This window comes from Diprion similis, chromosome 6 (assembly GCF_021155765.1).
Source record: "Diprion similis isolate iyDipSimi1 chromosome 6, iyDipSimi1.1, whole genome shotgun sequence".
NCBI classification, from domain to species: domain Eukaryota; kingdom Metazoa; phylum Arthropoda; class Insecta; order Hymenoptera; family Diprionidae; genus Diprion; species Diprion similis.
Window position 1 is genome coordinate 19,460,032 of NC_060110.1, and position 19,606 is coordinate 19,479,637.

Below are 19,606 nucleotides of genomic sequence, written 5' to 3' on the forward strand. Positions count from 1 at the left end.
CCCCCCCCCCCCCCTCCGCCCCCCTCCACTCATACCTATTTAACAACGCATAACGTATAACGTGCAACATATTCTCACGCCTCACGCACGATCAGTTAGGGTTTGCTGAGAGGTTTTCTCTGCTCCCTGGTCTGTGCGGATGCGTTGCGGGGGGAGGATGAGGATGAGGATGAAGGGGCAAGAGGGTGCGGGAAGGGGGGATGGGGGGGGGTTAACCTCCTCTGGCGGGTGGCTCGGCGTTCTTCTTCCTCCTCGTAGCTGCGTCGGTTGGCCCTCGACGGCCTGGCGCGAGAGGATTGGGATGTGGAATTGCACGTGACCTAGCATTTTAATGCGCATCCCCACACACGCGCTGAGTCTCGTATGGAGTATGTATGTTCATACATACCTCGAGCGCAACGTGGATATACCGGGACCATCTCTAGAAACTAAACAGGATCTGCGCATGCGCGAATTTAAATCCGCCGTCCGTGCAGTCTGGCCACCCCGAGACCCTGCTGTCAAACTCTGTTTCTGTCGGCGATGTAGTTCACATGCATTTTTGAGGTTAGAATCTCAAGTTATTGAGATAGTCACTCGGAAAGGCTTGGGAAGCATTTGTTATTGAAAATTGATTGTTCAAAGAACGGTCGGAATTTAATGCTGATGCTCTTTGAAAATTCGTCCTATTCGATTGAAACAAGAAATCTGTTCAAATGTTGGGTGCTTGGAAGAAACGAAGCAGGTAGGTGGGGACAATTTCATTGACAAAAATCATTTTCATTACTTCATACATTAAGAATAACAATGAAATTTTTTTCTTTCAACAGAAAATACAGCCAAAATAATAGCATCTCTGCTGTTAGCTGATGTCTTCTCTTCCCATTCAATTCATGACACATGCAGAGATCATCGGCCACTTTTGTTGGTTGGAAAAGGAAGTTGTAGATCTTACGGTTTCTTTCAATTTCAAATCTAATCTAAAGAAATCTAATCCGAAGAGTAAAACTCAGAAACATTCTGTGACACAAGTTAAAAATCAACATTTTCAAAATGTGCCTCAGTAATTAACTTTAAGGATAATCATGTTTTAGAGTAATGTTCAGAACATTCATATGAAAATATTGACTTATCGGATTCAACATTGTACCCCTTGTTCCTTTGAAACAAATGAATATCTAATTTTCACTGAAGTCCATGAAAATATTTACTTAAACCTAAATCCAATACAATATCTTGTTCATAGTGCTCCGAACATCATCCAGTAACATGAATATCCGGAAGGAATCCCTCTGTCGCAGAAACCGTTATAAGGTTCTTTGTTTTTAACTTGTGCCACTAGATAACTTTTGCATTGCAGATTCCATTTCCAATCTTAGGATGAGATTTTTTGTTTCGAACAGTGTTAACATGGGATGCAGAATTAATTGTAATAAATGGAGATTCACAAACTCTCAGTTTCAATGAAGGACCATTGTAAGAGTATAAAATTGAATCTGGTTTCAAGCTTTCAATAAGTTACCGGATGACTCCCTGATAAAGATTCATCATAAAAAAGTTAGCCAGCAAGTAAGTCCTATTGTAGACAAAGTGATCATTTGTAATGTGTACTAGTAAGTGAATGCATTCCTTAGACCTTGCTGGGGTTGAACGAGGCTCAAGCACGGATGATAGCTGCAACTAGCTAGTCAGATGATACTGTCGATTAATATTGATTTTAAAGACATTTTCAACTGAAGTTATCCAACATTTTTAGATTGAGATTGGTTCAGTTTACACATCAAAATTCATCCTTGGAATCTGATTTAACACTTGAAACACTATTCATCTGAATTGAATACCAAGAGAGTGAAAAATAAAATATCAAAACTGCCGAAAATAACATTTGAAAAATAATGCGGGCCAATAATACTGCTTGGATTACAATGGTGCACGGAATGATTGCTCTGTAAAATTAGTTAGCAGCAATTGTTGAATAACAAACTTTTTACTATTGGCTCGATAGATCTAAAATGATGGAATATTCAAACACCATGATCTGTAGTGTGTCGTGCTCTTCAATTTTGCCACGACTGATGTTCAGAAGGTGGCGATGACCAGAAGAAATTCCTTCGGATCTGTTGTCTAATGGAACAACGGAACAACCAGGTTCGATGGTTGGAACGGTGGCACCAATCGAGAAACTAGGGTCCTAGCCACCAAAACGTTTTGACCATCAGGTAAGCTATGATTTTCATCCTATTATCCAAACTTGAAACTTCAAGTCTGTCAGAACAAACGAATTTTATCATTGAATACATGTGAAAATATTGTAATATGCAAATATCATAGTATCAGAAATTTACTTACACGCTTCAACGCCTGACAACTTTAGTCTCGCTTCGATGATGTTTGTTTCCCACCTGAAAATATTAAAAGATATTATCATCAGACAAGAGCTTCTAATTGTTTTGAATACCACTAATTTTCAATAAATTGCGACAGAAAAACGAATTGCTACTTTTTGCACTCCTAAGCTTTGTGTTTCAAGATACACTATTTCTTTTATTCCTTGTTACTGATTTTATTTTAATATTTCATGTTCATTGGCACTGATTACTGGCTTCCGGAGCACTGCACTGTAACAAATCTACTCTGGAGCAACCTTCTACTGGGTTTCAACAATCCATTTATTTGTAATTTTATGTAAATAAAGAATCTGTTTGAAATAAACAATATTTTTACTTACCTGCCTCAGTTTGTCTAGACTCCCACTCGTTGATGACGTTCCACATTTAATTTCAGATTTCTTCTTTCAATAAATAACTGATCCAATTTCTGTAGCTTTTGATATTTGTTTCTCCATTGACGCCTTTATTGTGTCGATTAAATATCTTCTAATATCAACTACGGTATTGCTGAATGACACTTTTCGTAGAAAATTCACGATAAGTAGGAATAAATATCAACATAACCTCAATACGCTACTTTACGCTCGAGATATTCAGAGCCTTGTCACATTTCGTGTACGTTGGTCGCCTTGGTTAGCTGACGAAAATTACTCCGCGGGGCAATTTCGCTGACCAATGAAATTGAATCATTTGGCGCATGCGCAGTTCCTGTTTAGTTTCTAGAGATGGTCCCGGTATGCATACACGCGTTTAGAGTCTGTATCGGGATGTGCAGGCCTCTGTGCTCACACCCGTTAAAACAAACACTGTCGTGTGCCTCCCAGAAATCGCTGAAAATAATGCAGCGACGCTCGGCGTCTCTGTAATACGGTTCTGCATCTGCATACATGTATTTATGCGTGCGTGCGTGTGTGTGTGTGTGTGGTACGCACAAATGAGTATATAAAGACGAAGATGATGGTCACGCTTCGTGGCCTGATCTTTTATTTTCATGTGATTTTAAAAAATTTTATATTTGATATTTCGACTGATTATTATATATTATATTTTTATATTGTAATTGTACGTAATTATATTGTTATACTCGGGTTAGCTAATCTTGACGTAGAATTTTTATTTTGTAATTCATTTATTTGAAATTAGATTATTGTGATTATCATCATCGATTTTTATAGACGAAGGAAAGTTCTTCGTATATCTTAAACTCTGGTGTAACTGTAAAGAATTTTTTTCCGCAAATTTTTAAACGAGTTTTGTTATACGTATACCGATGCTTTGGTATTTTTCATCGCAGTTTGAGTCATGTCTGCAGTATATGTCTGCAGGTCGAATCATGAATTATAATTATCCCATGGTATACATATAAGATTGTAAGAAACGTATGCGCGTGAAAAGCTTCGCACAACTCGGTATTCCTCTTTTCCACTTTCATTAAATTTTAATAATCCTCGTTATATTTTAATGAGGCAAGAAAAAAGTAAGGATATAAAATAATTGTTGCACCTTTTGTTCGGGTTTATGCATAGCTTATAACGCGATTCACGCTGGTATAGGTAACTATATATTATCTATCATACATCGGGGGAGTGATTTTCAACACTAACAAAGTTAGTAATTTATTTCAATAAAATTTTCAACTCTCCATATCACCGCGCATTCCGACGTTAAGTATACACGTCGTCGTCGTATACAAACTTCACACCGTCACATGATTCATTTAAACCGTTCCTACGTGTACGATTGTGTATTCTCCCCGCAAGATCCAGGGGGTGTGAAAAAGAGTCCCCTGCTAACGGCCCTGCACCCTACTGTTAGGGTGTGAAAAGGGCAACTTTAATAACAAACCACCGAGTGTGAACGAGTTATGAGTTTTCAAGTCTCGAGACTTTATACTTCATCTTTACTTTTCATCCTCCGGAGCAGATCGAGCATTCAGCTTTTATCCAACTCTATGCTGCACCTCGAAATAGAAAAATCTCCGAACTGCATCAATGCATACGCGTACCGGGTATTAGAAGTGAAAATGAAATTACAGCAGAAATATGATTGCGATTATATGAAACGTTAGTTTTCGGAGGTAGGTAAGAGTATAAACAGAACGAGACTGCATTAGTTGACTGTTTGCTGGTACATCTGCTTATTAATCTCAGGGAAAAGAAGGTTGGGTTCATGAAGCTCGTATCCTCCTCCTCCTCCTCCTCCTCCTCCTCCTCATCTTCTTAGTGGAACCGAAAAGCTTAGTGGATTGTCTCGTCGTAAAAAAAATATTTGGAACTTGTTTTTCGATGGTTTTCTGTGTAAAGTTTGGTGTGAAAAAAGGTGTGAATAAAAAAGGGATAGTCTTATACGGAAGTGAGGCATGTATGAATCTATCTATATGCAAGGAGAACGCAGCTGCCGTACATCCTCTAGGATTATGTGTATACACCCGCTTTATAAGTGACGCGACGTCGACGACGACGACGACGACGACACGAGACTCTGTGCAGTAGCTTCTTTTCAACCGTTTTCTTCTTCCTCGCTGTAAATATCGATCCTTTCCACTCGGCGACGACGACGACGACGACGACGACGCCCAGCAGGCAGTTTGCAGTTTGCCACGGAACGTTGAGTCGCTTCTAGTATGTTATATATATATGTATAAATAGCTCAAAGAAAATGTTTAAAATAAAACGTCACTTCAATTTACTCTGATAACTAAAATCAACAAAGACCTCCTTTCAGCTTCGAGATTGAAGCGTTTATTCAAGCCCAAAATGCGACTAACTAAACGGAAAAACTTGCGGCAAGATCAGCCGATCGAAAAAGCTTCATTAGGCTTTCGTCTGACGTAACTCATCGCGTCAGGAGCTTCGAGGTGATGTCATGCATAAAAATCTTTTCATAATATTTCTTTGGATATGTATTACAGTCTGTCAAATTTACTTTCTAATCGAGCGTATAATGCTTTTGCCTCGTAATTCAACGTGTTTCAATTTTCACAACTTATCTGAAGCATGCTTCAATGTATATTCGACGATTTCCACATCGTTTGATGCATTTTTTATTGTGGCAATATCATCTAGCGTAGATAGGCTCACGTATTATTGTATATATACATGATACACTTGGCGCATCGACGTTCCTGCACTTCCATTACGGAAACTTGATAAATATACATGCACACGGAACATCCGTTCATTGTTCTAAGGGTCGCTTACTTTATTGTTTACCGATTAGTAACGAGCTGCCAGCAACCTTAATTGGCCACTGCAGCTGAACACGTGGTAGAAAACCGAAGAGTCTACAGGAGGCCACCGAATCGACGACCTCGATGATAAATTATCATGGACAACAACTCGCTTGCCATGCCCATCCTAGTCGTTTCAAGTCGTGGCACGAACTGGATTTTTTTTTGGAAGAAAATGTGTGTAACATCAAATTTCACACGTGGTTCCGATGTACAAGATACTTGTCTAGCTTTTTCGACGCAAAAATAATCAACCGTCATTTCAATGGTCTTCAAAAATGCGAAAACATTTGATTTGAAGTTAATAGAAGCATTCAAATCCTGAGTATTTATACAATTCACATCATGCATTAACACTTCGGTGTTTATGAACCATTTATTGAAGCGACGGTTGTAACTCGTCTTTTCAATTTTTGCGCAAATGTGTCAGGTGGAAAAAATTTGATACGAATATCGGTAGACGCTTGTATATGACAGACATTACAACGTGCTCACGATTAGAAGTGGAACTACATCGCAGTGTTTTGCAAGGTATAATACTTGCGCAACCTTCTCTTTATGTACCCACACAGTTCTCTGTTAAAGTATATTAAAATACTTGCTGAAAACCGGTCATTCCACCACTTACTCACTCCTCGGCTGGGCAACCTACCTGCCAAACACATACAAGCCAGAATATCGTACACCTGCTGTTCTTCCGAGACTGGATCACCGCGAATTACACTTCGATAAACAACGCGGCGAGGCATGCATGTCAAAATTTAATCCGCATTGTATTCTCGTTTTTCTCTTCACTGATTGACCGCTGGAGGAAGTCAGCTACGATTTTCTATTCAAAAATATCTGTGTGATTTTAAATTTAATCGAGCATTTTGCATGTTCTATGGTTTGAGAGGAACATCTCAATTTTATGGCATTTTCAACACGATTACATGTATATATATTTTTTTTTTTTTGTATGGAATTGCAACAGTCTGTATGGGCGTTGAAAGAGAAAACAGTTTTAGCCTGATATATGACCGAAGCAAATATTGCAGCCACATAATTCTACACGTGGGATTCGGTAAAACTGTCGATTCTAACAATTTGTTTTTTCTTTTAATCCTCAATCAATTTTAGGACTCTCGCAACATTTGGGGCGAGTGTTTGAGGAAAGTCTGGGCTACATTCGAAATTTTTTGCAGCATAACTGTACAAGAAAAATGTTGAAATATTTTTCAAATTTGAAGCAGAATCTAAGGTATCATCTTTTAACCATTTCAAAGTAAATCATTTCTATTTTAAGTCGTTTAAACGGTTTAATATTGATTTCATACGAAACTGGTCTTCTTTGGCCCGTTGAACTCTGGAATAGTAATTAAACCTGGAAATTAATGGGTCTAAACCAACTGCAACCCCATAAAAATGAGCTTGCGATTTTTGAGAGGCCGACAATATTCCATGATCGATACTATGACGATGACACGGACATTTCGTTATGAATCAATGTACAATCCTTGTGACGAGAGTGTAATTCGATCGACAAGCCCCGACAATTTGAAAAGACTTTTGTGTTTAGAAGATCCGCGTGTGTCGAGACGAAGGCTTAAGAATTTTGGACTTCATGTTCTCTCCATGTATACAAAGAATAAAACATGAAGAATCACGTGTGCATGTTTGTTGTGTGATGTGGCGTAATTGAACCTCGCGGACTTTCGGAGGCTTTGGAGTTTCTCTCAACATCCTCTTTCGTTCACTTCCCTTGTTTGTTTCTCTTCATCGGCCCCCCACGGTTTTATATAATTACTAATCATTGCTCTAATTTACCGGCCCCCGGAGCAGTGAATAAAAAGGCACCTAACCGTGCGGGGTCGTTAGGAATCACGTGATTTCGTCTCTATGACGCATAGACTCCTCCGTCGTCTGTAAACCTAGTTTTTATTTTTCAAGAGAAATTAGTCGCTGCACCCGAGTCGAGTTTGACTCGAGTCACAGCTCGCAGGCATGGGATTCTTCTGTCACGTGTATAACACTTTTCCTTCATCTATTTTCTGGCTACTACTACCATAACTCCATGCGTTCGTTTCTTGGCAGTGAATATAACCACCCATGCCCAGCAATAATAATTCGTCGTGGCTTTTGTGAAACGCCGACAGTTTCAGGCGGTACTTTTATTTCTCTTTTTCTTCAATTTCTTACACAATCTGCAGCCGTCACGCTGCAAACGTACCGTGAAAAGGTCGTGGAAAAAGAAACTGGGGCTTCTCATTTACAATCAACTGTCGGGACGTCGTTGCGTCTTCTGCTATGCAGGACCCTTCTTATTTAACACACTCTTATGACCATTCGGTACTGCCATGCTGGCCAATTGAACGTGGGTGTTAACATCCTCATAAAAGATCACGATAAACAAACACCAACGAGCTCGATGCCGCCGACAGGCGTTACAGGAGAGGTGGTAGGTATGTAGGTACTACATCTGATTACCACTGTTTTCAACCCACGCAAAAGGGTTTGTGGGCTACGGAAATTCTGCGACATACTAATAGTTATATATAGTTATATCTATATATATATACGGTGGGCACTTCGTCGTATGAACTGTATCGTGTCCCACGTGCTAATTACACAAAATGAAATTACAACAGCCTGTGGAGGAATTCATTTCATTTTACCTAAGTAATGGTAAACGTATTCCAACAACCGGTTACTTCCATGGTCTTTCATCGTTACATGAACATAAGCGCGTTTATTAAAGCTCGGAGCGGCCCTTTGAAAGTAAAAGTGACCTAATTTTACATCGTTATATGTATATAGGTACAGGCGATTGTTTCGTGTTTGATTGTCAAAAAGGGGGAAAAAAATAAAGTGTAAAATCCAATTTATATTTCGATATTAGCAACAAAAAAAAAAAAAAAAAAAAAAAAAAAAAAGAAGGAAAACTTAGGATGAATTTCAACCCACCGTACAGAAATACGTATCCTATTGCATCCAGTTTATATATTTATATATACTGTATACTTTTCATGGTGGTAGTCTTGGGATATAGAAGTGTGCAGCTATCTGGTATGTATAAAGTAATGGCGCGATGTATTAATAGACCCGACGATTTATTTACTCAGAATTAATGGGGGTCTTATGGACAGTGTGTTATACATCGAGGGTACAAATGTAGTCTACGTTGTTAACAAAGATTCACTTGAAAATAAAAATGAGAGAAAACGAGAATCAACACTAGCCGCAATATGATAGTAAAAATAGAAATTTGAAGGGGAAAAAAATGTGTATTTTCTCGATAGCTAGAGTGTCTTTCTCCCGTGCGTGGCTAGACGCAGCACGATATAACGTAAGGTAATAAAAATACCCATAATACCTTCGACAAATGTGTTCTTGTCGTTCTGGGTAGGTATTCATATGTTACACAGAATCTTTTCGAGAAACCATAAAGAAAATCCCTTGCTACGTTTTTTTCAACTTTTCAGCCTTCGCTTTAACCTAATCCTAGCTTGTTCGGCTTAAAAAATACCTTCAAACTCACGCGATAAGTATTTAACAGCCGGGCGATTGCATCTGATGAGGCGTATATAAAAGAGCAGAGAAGGAGCAAAATGAAGAGTCGAAATTTACCGCGTAAGTTGGCGGGGTGGCACTTAAATGTTACAACGAAAAGGACGTATATCTACATCTAATTGCCTCACTGAAAGATAAAACGCTTTTGTCTCGTTCGTCACTTTGAGATTTACACTGCAGAGAAGAAAGAGAAACGAGAGTCACCGCAATGAGAGGAAGTTGTGAAATAGATATGAAACAAGATGTAGAACGGAAAGAAGATAAAATCGTAAATGGTATCCGTATCGTTTCCTCTACAACTGTGAATATTTCGTTTGTAGATGCCATAAGAGTATCATTGACGCTTACTGATAAAGCCCAAAGCTTTGTCTTACATCCGGCAACTGAAAAGAATCACCGGATGATATGGCGTAATGGGTGCAGAAAATTTCTTCGTCGATCGAAAAGAAGAAGAACAAGAAAAAAAAAAAAATATTAAAAGACATCATTTCAAACCGTTGCATAATTTATCCATTGAGTTTAGACAACAAAGTGCAAGAAAATATTTGTGCATAAATCAACAGTATAACAGTACTATATATCATTAATAACAATTGATTATGCAAGTTACACTTCTTGAGACAAAAAGTAAAAATAAAGTAGAGGATATTGACAAGCAGAAGTAAAAGAATATGAAGAAGAAGAAGAAAATAAAGTGCAGAGCTAAAGGCGAACCGGAAGCTGAATGAATTGTAGGCCATTATTGTAATATTTATAACAAAAATCCCAAATGTCCAATTCGGCAAAAAAAGGTAGCACGTCATACAAAATGCAAACGAAGTTAAAATGCATAATTAACTTACGAAACTGAACGCCTGAATGGTATATATATGTCACATCTGTTTATAGGCGGTGTTGAATTATATGTTATGTATGCACTTCCGGGTCAAGAAACTCTCTCGTGTGTTGAAATATGTATAAATATATAAAATTTAAAACAATATGAGTGTTCTTCTGTGATTCTGACTTGATGAAGTGAGAGAATGGTTCCAATTCAAGTGAATTTATCTAACCCAATGACGAATTATTACTCATCGTAATTCAGGAGGTATATATGGGAAAATGAGTAATTTCATATTACATGCTGGAAGGGACGAAGCTTGAACGAAACCAATCGAATTACTGGTGGTTACTACGATCGCGTGGAAAGACGTTAGCACATGTGAGATAGATTCATTGCTTTCACGGTGATAATCAAGGTACAATGAACCTTGCGGCATTGTATAGCTGCGATGAACATTCTCGCCTCGCGATTTGCGAGTAGATCAAGTTGTGCTTTAAATCCGACGCGAGCTCTTTTGCTTGTAAATAATACCGAGCCGTTCGATGGGTATTTAGTAAAGCTATAACAATGACTTGTAGGTACGAACGGTAAACGTGGGCAGTGAAAGCTGATACAGTACGTAACACTCGAGTATCATCTTACAAAGAAGTATAAGCTGCAGGTAAAGCTGAAAGCACTCAGAGTCGGTGTAAACCACCATCCTAAATCTTATCTCTGATTCTCGATCACGAATTTTATTTTAGAAAAAGTTTTCAAACACTGTTTTCAGCAGCGAACTGTAACGAAGTGGCTGCTGGCTAGCTAAACTAGAATTAGGATTAAAGAGAGGAAAAAGACCTTCAGAAGACGAGAAAAGGACAAGTCTAGTTACTAATAGCTCCGTGTAGAAAATCTGGCTGCTACACCAACCCGTCTCTCTTGGTGTTAAAAGGAAGACACAGACTACGGAAAAACAGCCGGCTGCTTACTCGATCGCGTGCAAAGTGCTACGCATGGTCACACGTTTGGTTATTAGCAACAACCGATCGACAGGTTGGCGTGCATCCGCATTCGTCGTATGTGACACCGTATACAGAAGCAGGAAATGCATCACGCAGGTGTCAAATTAATATCGACTTCCGTCGTCGGACGAGAGGCTATACATACTTATCGATACGTGTTCGACTGTCCATGGCATGGTGAGAAAATGTTTTTCGCAACTGTAATCAGTGCTGCTAATTTCCGAGGCGTGAATCAGTCGGATTTAGTTTTTTAGGTCAAGCGATCATATGTGCATAATTAGCGCTGTTAAATTGAGGAAAAGGAGTCATGAATAAAAAATCAGGTTACGTAAATTAAGGATTAACCCGGCGAGAGATAGACTCGATATCGGGAAAGTGCAGGGAAACCGCATTCAGCAGACATTTTGCTAATGAGGAAATAGGAGCATGGAAAAATGAATAATTCAAACGCTTCTGGTACGAGGTTCTGTAAGTACTTTTTCGCTGAACGGGGTCACGTAGTTCTCTACTCTAGTTTGAAAATTCATATGATTCTCAAACGCTCTCTCGTCTGTTCCTCGCTCGCTCTACATCGCTGGACTGGTTTCTCTGCTTAATTGAGATTCTGCAGCATCGTCACGAGTTCAGGGTGCAGCCTAGTTGCAAAATGAATCGGCGAGGTGTGTTTTCCAGAGAAATTGACACCTGACACCCTTAGGGTACACAAACATTAATAAAATAGTGTCCGATTGCAGTATATTCTCAGCGACGATATGCCTGCTAATGGATCCTTGTGTAAAGGACGAAAATATCCTCCCATATAAAAGAGAAAACACGCCTGTCGACGCAAGCATCCTTAAGTTTTTCTTCACTCACAATTAATGGTTTCGGAAAACGTCGGTGCTTGAACAGAAAGCTTTTCGTACGTAGTTCTCACTTGACCATTTACTCGGAGGAAAAGTATACCTACAACGCCTGCATTTACGTCAGTCTCAGGGAGAGAGAAAAACAGGCACGTGGTGGCCAGATGCTGCCGCGAAGATGCTCGTGAAAGTGATCCTTTATGATTTGCGACACGGTGTAACGAGTCTATATATACAAGGGTGTGTGAAATTTGGAAGAAACTTTTAACCAACGAAAGCTTCGTAACCACTCCCTTTGTTGATGTTCCAGAAATTTATTTTTACTTTCCCTGATTCTTGTCAGGACGGCCTGCAGACGTTGCGGAGTCGAATCGATAGATGCGCCTCGCTGGCATCTGCGCCGCATAGAATCGAGAGACTCTGCCTGTTCAATCCAATATATCCGCCTTCTACTTCCAATTTAATTTCATGTTGTACGCGGAGAAAACGCCTGTGGATCGTTTTGCGATTTTTTTTTCCCTCGTGCCGTTCCTTCTTCTTCTTCTTCTTCTTCTTCCTTCCTTTCTTTCTTCCCTGCCTCGATTCCATCACTTCTTCAGCTTATTCGAGGCGTGTAATTACGTGTCAGGTATACGAAACGATAAGCTTAATATTTCTGGAGCAGAATTACGTATCGTTCTCGCAGGTATACGTGTATCACCCACCAAGCTGTGAACTATAATCCGAGACTTGTTTTCGCAGTGTCCGATGTCTGCACTCTGTACGGACAGACGCTCATCGTTTGCACAAAGGAAGGTCCTGATTGTCGCATTAAAAGTTAGACAACTGCTTGATTGCAGACTTGATGTCTTGCCAAGGCGAGCGTGTTGGGCCTGAATTTATGCGTCTCGAAAACTGAGAGTGAAAACAGCTGATTACATTTCTCTTCATTTCGTTTTCATTTTTTCTTTTCTTGTAACTTCCATTTCTTTTTTTTACCGACTCATGCGAGAGATGCAGAATTTCATCTTCTTCGACTTGTAATACACTTGCCTACCTGCTGCGTCGATTAAACTGGATATTATTTTTCTCTGCTTCAGTATTCGCTGATGACGAATCTATGGGGCCGGTTTTTATCAAGGAACCACCGAACCGAATTGACTTTTCCAACGGCACTGGAGCCGTGGTTGAATGTCAGGCTAGAGGAAACCCCCAACCGGATATTATTTGGGTTCGAACTTCTGATGGAACAGCTGTCGGCGATGTCCCTGGCCTTAGACAAGTGAGTTGTATATCATAACACCTCACGCATCAATGTTTAATCAATATTATATATAATATCTCCCGCTTTACGACGAGAATAAATCTAGTTTCATTTCGCATCACTTTCCAGGTACTTCCCAATGGAAATTTGGTCTTTCCACCGTTCAGAGCCGAAGATTATCGTCAAGAGGTACACGCTCAGGTTTATAGTTGCCTTGCTCGATCTCCGGCAGGATCTGTTCACAGTCGCGATGTTAATGTCAGGGCCGGTAAGTTTCGTTAATTTCAGTTTCACGTACTGTGTTAGTTACATTCATTTCATATGCGTATCCAGCGAGCTTACATACTTTCAAGTATTTATCGTTCAATAAATTTAATTACTGTAAATCAAGATGATATTGTTTGCAGGAATATTCTTAATAATAATTATGGACAACTGTATCAGACATAAATACTTTTTTTTTTTTTTTTTTTACATTTCGGGCGAAATTACGAATAGACTTTTGTATGCAGCTTGATTGCACAAAGTTTTTGGAATAATCGCTGGATACGGACGACGAAATAAGATGATCGTAAAATCTCCGTTTATCCATGTTTCTTTTACAAATGTTGTCACTTAAATACTGAGTACTGAGTATTTAGTATCATTGTTTAAAATCTTGATTATAGTTATAAATTGGCCACATGACGCGTCTTGCGTATACGAATGCCTGCAGCCTTCTGGTATATTTGCTTTATTTAAACTACCTTCGCAGATGTCAACTGCGATCCTTGATGTCCAAATTATTGTCGCTATACTCGTTGCGTGTTAAAATCGTGTAACTGGAACCGGGCTGCGTAACTGAATATTATTTGCGAACGAAAATTAACTTTTTCTCATTTCTGCTCCATGGATAAAACCAATATAGTCAATGGAAGCGCTTTTTTCATTTTTGTTATTACACAGTAGATATATTTTAAACTGTCGCGTACGTGACAGAGTTTTGTATAAAGATTCGTTTTATATGCACAAAACTTACGGGAATTCAATCAACGAACTCGGAATTTACGATCATTTCGTTTCACTCGAGGTTTCAATCTTGTCTTGTATTTATTTCTAATATTTCAGGAACTTTCAGAGAGGAAACAGCAACGTCTACTTCGAGTTTAATACCTTCATTATACGTATGCGATATTACATATTACAGACAGCAGCTCATATATTGTATATCTATATGTCATACTGTCATTTGATCCGTCAATTTCCATGTGTTTTCAGCGTGAAACCGCACATTCTCCAACCCTAAATTATATATATACCAGTTGATCTAATAACTCGCTGACTTCCGTTCAGACGGAGCGTAATAAGTACGTATATGTATAAAGTTTGTCGCTCTGCCATTTAAGGGGTTAATAAACGTATTACGGCCTGGTGAAGTGAAACCGAGACTCAAACATGCCGACATTTTGAGCAGCGGTATGAAAGCATTTGGGATGAAAAAGTGCGGAATAAAAATGAAACAAATTACCGTTAATCGTCTGCAGGTAATGAGATATACGGGAATACGTTCTGCTGTAAAAAAAAATCCTTTCACTTATAAATATCTATTTCTACGCATGACGCGTACCTCATAGTAGATGAGACCGAATATCTATTTATACGAATTCACATTCATTGTCAGTGCTAAAATTCGTGAGTCAATCTTTAATTCTCAAGGTGGAGGTAGACACACACATTTATTGAAAATAATTAACGGAATAATAAATATGTTCAGGAAGTTGGAATTCGAGCACAGCACGATATGAGAAATTCTGCATTTCATAGAATCCTCTCTGGATCTGTCTCGATTGTAGTACATATCTCAACAGAATGCGGAAGTCTGCAGATATTAAGATAATACCATGAATTAATTTGCAGATTATTAAAAATATGTTCATCCTGTGGTGTTTTCGTTTCGTTTTTTTTTTCTTTAACCGTGAAAATAATATTTTTCTGGGTATATATAATTCTGGATATCGGCGAATGTGCGGTTAATGACAGCGTAATGAATTTCTCATTTCTTTCAGCTTATCGTTAATAACCGGGTATCATTTGAAGCTGCTTCGTCATGCGAACGATCGAATTGTATATATATTTGTAAATTTTTCTCTTTTATTTATTCCCACTAATGGCAGTGGTGGCGCAGTATTACGATATCGACGTGAACAAGGAATATGCCATCAGGGGTAACAGCGCCATAATGAAATGCGTCGTCCCATCGTTCGTCGGTGACTTTGTTAAGGTTGTTTCTTGGCACACTGACCAAAACGAGGAATTCGTCGCAGGGGATGATTACGGTAGAATGTTAAACGAGTTACATTCCATACAATCAGAAACGGAAAACTATAAAAAATCATAATTCTCGGTCACGGGCAGATCGCGGTTTAAATTCCACCATATTATACCCACAACACCTCGTGTTTACAGTTCAAAAGACTGGGGGTTCGTTGCTCGGTTATTTCAGGCTGTTTTCAGGGGAAAATAAAGGCTCGGTTGTTGAGGGCCCTTTGTGCTCCACGGGGATTACTAGGGTGCCAATTCTTCTTTGAGGGTGTCTTTTAACGCTAAAACGCAAACGTTATACGCGAAGTGCTCTCATGTATGGGGGAGACTTGATCCACCTGCTGGAGCTCTGAGATAATCAAATTTTACGGCTGATGGACAATTTTCGTATTCAAATTCACTGCAAAAGCCAAAATTTCTCCAGGAATACCGTTCAGTATACTGTATAGTGCTAAACACGACGAAATGGTGGATCGATTTTGCAATCACACACACATATATATGTATATATATAACGTCATATATCTATGCATACATACATGGGGGCACACGAGTATGCATAGTTAACAACCAAGCACCGTGATTGGCTCAGGACTTAACGTATCTAGCACAATTCGTTTTTAACTCGTTATCTACGGTCGCTAATAATTGGCGAATATTGCCAGCGGTGCTCCCACTTGTACACACATGTACGTACGTGAATACATATCGCGTTTTAGCCCTAGAGCAGAGCAGCAATTTGTGGCACTTATATGTGTGCTGGCATCGGTCAGAAGATAAACATTACGATTACCATGTTAACAATACGTAGTTGTAGGTCGTCGCCAGACAAATCATCCACTCTGTAGAAAAGTGGCGGAAATTTGAAGGGCATATCGTGAAACCAACGAACGATCTTTGAAATGAAATACATCCGATTGCCCGTGACGGAATTAGGTTTGTTAATGTATACCTACGCGATAAGCCGCCGTCAACGTCGTCGAATATTTTTCTCTCTATTTCAACGTCACTTTTATGTTTTAAAATATCGTTTCACTCTGAAAATGTTGGATTTAAAGGTATCACATGGCTTGAATGAAACTCTTGACCAAATGTCGTTTAACTATTTGATTCGATAAGATCGTGCATTGTTGTTTGTTGTGGGTACCGGTAGACGGTCCAACGTCTATTGGCTTATAAATATTGAACTCCATTCGCCGAATTGGATTTATACGCTGATATATTAACTTCAGGGTGTTACTTCGGCTGAATCTTTTATTCAGCTGAATCGTTTTGCATCCTAAATTACATACGATACAAACTTTCATTGAAAGGAATACACATGTGCATTGTGCCATATCTATAGATATATCTCCTCATATACCCATATACGTGAATCCGACGTTTTTTAACGGTTAGATGAAACAAATTCGATAAAAAATTGTCAGTTGATATGAAATTACGTTAAGAACCTCTTCAATTCTATATTGTAGTCGTTCATCAGTACTATCAGTCGGAAGTAAATAACGAGTACGTTATTCGAGGAAACGCGGCTATTCTGAAATGTAGTATTCCAAGTTTTGTGGCGGAGTTCGTTCAGGTCGTCGGATGGCAAGATGATCAAGGCAATGACTTTGGTCCTGAAGAAAAAAACGGTAGAACCATGAAATTTTCAAAGCCTATGTAAAAAGAAAATTCCACTGTACAGTAGCAAGCAGCGGCGTCAGCATTTCACTTTTCATCCTGATCACTGTGTATGAAAAATGAAAAAAATTTGTCATTAGGTACATGAAACATCGCAAAAACGAATCGTTGGTGTGCATCATGTTTATTTATACTATTTTCACTCCACTCTTTAGTCGTCACCCAGTACTACGAGGCTGAGGTGGTTTCGGAGTATGTGATTCGCGGTAACGCTGCGATTGTCAAGTGCACCATACCCAGTTTCGTCGCTGAATTTGTCTCCGTCGAGTCTTGGCAAGGGAGCGACGGCTCTAGCTATAGACCATCTAACGACACTGGTATTCAGATTAAAAACCACGTCGAGTCAATCTAAGGCGTTCCAATTTTCCTGGTAACGCGAGTAGCGGCTAAATTTATTTTGCAATTGATATTCGGAGTGCGAATTTTCCGAGGATAGCTTATTACTGTGTCTAACGTAATTTAAGAGCAATTTTTCTCGAGCAATCACACGACGTCAAACCTCATGCAGTCACGCTCGATGAATAATGGGCCTTTTCTTTGTTTTTTCAAATCGCTTTTTAGTGGTCACTCAACTCTATCAGCCTGAAATATTGACGGAATACGTGATCCGAGGAAACAGTGCAATTTTGAAATGTAGCATTCCAAGTTATATAGCAGAATTTGTTACCGTCGAGGCATGGATTCGCGAGGACGGAGAAACTTATCTTCCTGGTCCTGTTCCAGAGCGGGGTATAATGCATATAAAGAGAATTTAGAAATTCTTAATTGTCTATAGAGAGAAAAAAAAAACCATGCTTAAATCCAAACGATAATATCCTGTAACTGTCCGTCATGTGAATTCCTTGCTAATAAATCTTTGTACGAACTTCATTAACTATTGTTATGTTTGCGGGGGCAGTTGTGTCGCAGTACTACGTCACAGAGGCTGAAAACGAGTATGTAATACGCGGGAACAGTGCTATTATGAAATGCAAAATTCCCAGTTTTGTTTCCGAGTTTCTTTTTGTGGATCAATGGACGGCCGACGATGGGAGCATCTATACAACTGGCACGGAATATGGTACACTATGGGACTTTGAGAAACGATACTTTGTAGATTTGATAACGGATTAAATTCCCCAACAGATGCCCTGATATATCACATATATAATACGAAACGAATTCCCGTCAACGATTTATTTTTTTATTACGTTTAAAATTAACCTGAAATATTTTATGGGGCTTGCGCGTTGCAGTGGTTCATCAATTTTATGAAACAAGAATCACGGACGAGTTTGTCCTGCGAGGGAATACAGCGACTCTGAAGTGCATTGTGCCAAGCTTTGTGGCCGAGTTTGTAGACGTTATCGAATGGAAGGCAGACGATGGGTCAAGTTATACTCCAGACAATACCGACAAAATGGGTATAAATGGGAAATCATGATACCTCACACTGTGTTCCACGCTACTATATTATGTCAAAAAGCCATTCCAAAGTAACTGCTGTACACCACATGACCAAAACCTGACCGTATATTCACGATGCTTAGCACTGATTTTTTTTTATCTTTATGTGTTTTTTTTTTAAATAGTATCTTTTATATTAAGACCTAATTGAATGGATCTGGGGACAGAGCATATAGCGATGGACGTGTGCATTTGTAGCGAGTGTAAAAACAGTCATAGCCATGTGGTATAGCTGAAATATTTCGTCCAATCATTGTACAAAGTCACTGTAACGCCGAATGAAGAGTAAATTTTTTAAACGAAAAAACATGTTGTGTCGTTTGCAGTGGTATCTCAATATTTCGAAGCACAAGTTTACGACGTATTTGCTATCCGTGGAAACGCAGCTATATTCAAATGTCAGATTCCATCGTTTGTGGGCGATCACGTTGACGTTGTTGGTTGGATTGATTCCAATGGCGGGAGTTACGTTGCCGAGAAAGAGTCCGACGGTACAAAAGTGGAGAATTCTTTTTATCTTTTTCTCTCTCTCTATCTAAAGAAAAAAAAAAAAACGTTCCATGTAGTTACTCTATGAGCCGGAAATCGTGTCTGGTTGCAGTGGTCGGGCAGCGGTACGCAGTGAATGTGATGGACGAACATGTCCTTCGGGGGAATGCGGCTATTCTCAAGTGCCATATTCCAAGCTTTGTTGCTGAATTCGTCGAGGTCGACTCTTGGGTACAAGATGAATCTACTAACATATACGCTAGGCCAGATTATGGTACATACATGAATAATTTTTCATCATTTCAATATTGTTAATTGGTGTAACGAATTTTTTTCCAAGTCTTGATGGCTCAAAAGTTCGCCAATCATTTAAAAAATTGAAAAGGGAAATCATTACTACTGTACATATCTGAACAGCACTGTTCTCTTGTGAACTATGTATCTTCACTAGAAATCTTGGAATCTTAATTAACAATCGAACGAATTCGTGCTAGTTAATCTCAGTACGTCGGCCATGTACAGTAAATCAACTGAAAGTTATCTACCGCTTTTTTATAATATATATATTTGCGTGAAATTTTCCTGCCTGTATAAATCTGTGCCGGTTGGATAGCGGATTTGGTTTCTTCCG

General features: G+C 39.1%; 1 protein-coding gene across 6 annotated transcripts in view; it reads left to right on the forward strand.

Moving 5' to 3' along the window:
- The window catches only part of LOC124406742 (Down syndrome cell adhesion molecule-like protein Dscam2), a 69,512-nt gene that overhangs the window by 11,076 nt on the left and 38,830 nt on the right, over window positions 1–19,606 (forward strand). For 2 of the 6 annotated variants that reach the window (XM_046882309.1, XM_046882310.1), the window contains exons 3-6: window positions 12,893–13,074; window positions 13,186–13,324; window positions 18,813–18,977; window positions 19,088–19,249. In XM_046882309.1, the coding sequence (XP_046738265.1) occupies window positions 12,893–13,074; window positions 13,186–13,324; window positions 18,813–18,977; window positions 19,088–19,249 (648 nt within the window). Of the gene's footprint in view, window positions 1–12,892; window positions 13,075–13,185; window positions 13,325–15,209; window positions 15,372–16,829; window positions 16,992–17,195; window positions 17,358–17,938; window positions 18,101–18,812; window positions 18,978–19,087; window positions 19,250–19,606 lie in introns of all 6 variants that reach the window. The other 4 variants (XM_046882314.1, XM_046882312.1, XM_046882313.1 and 1 more) reach the window with 4 other exon arrangements.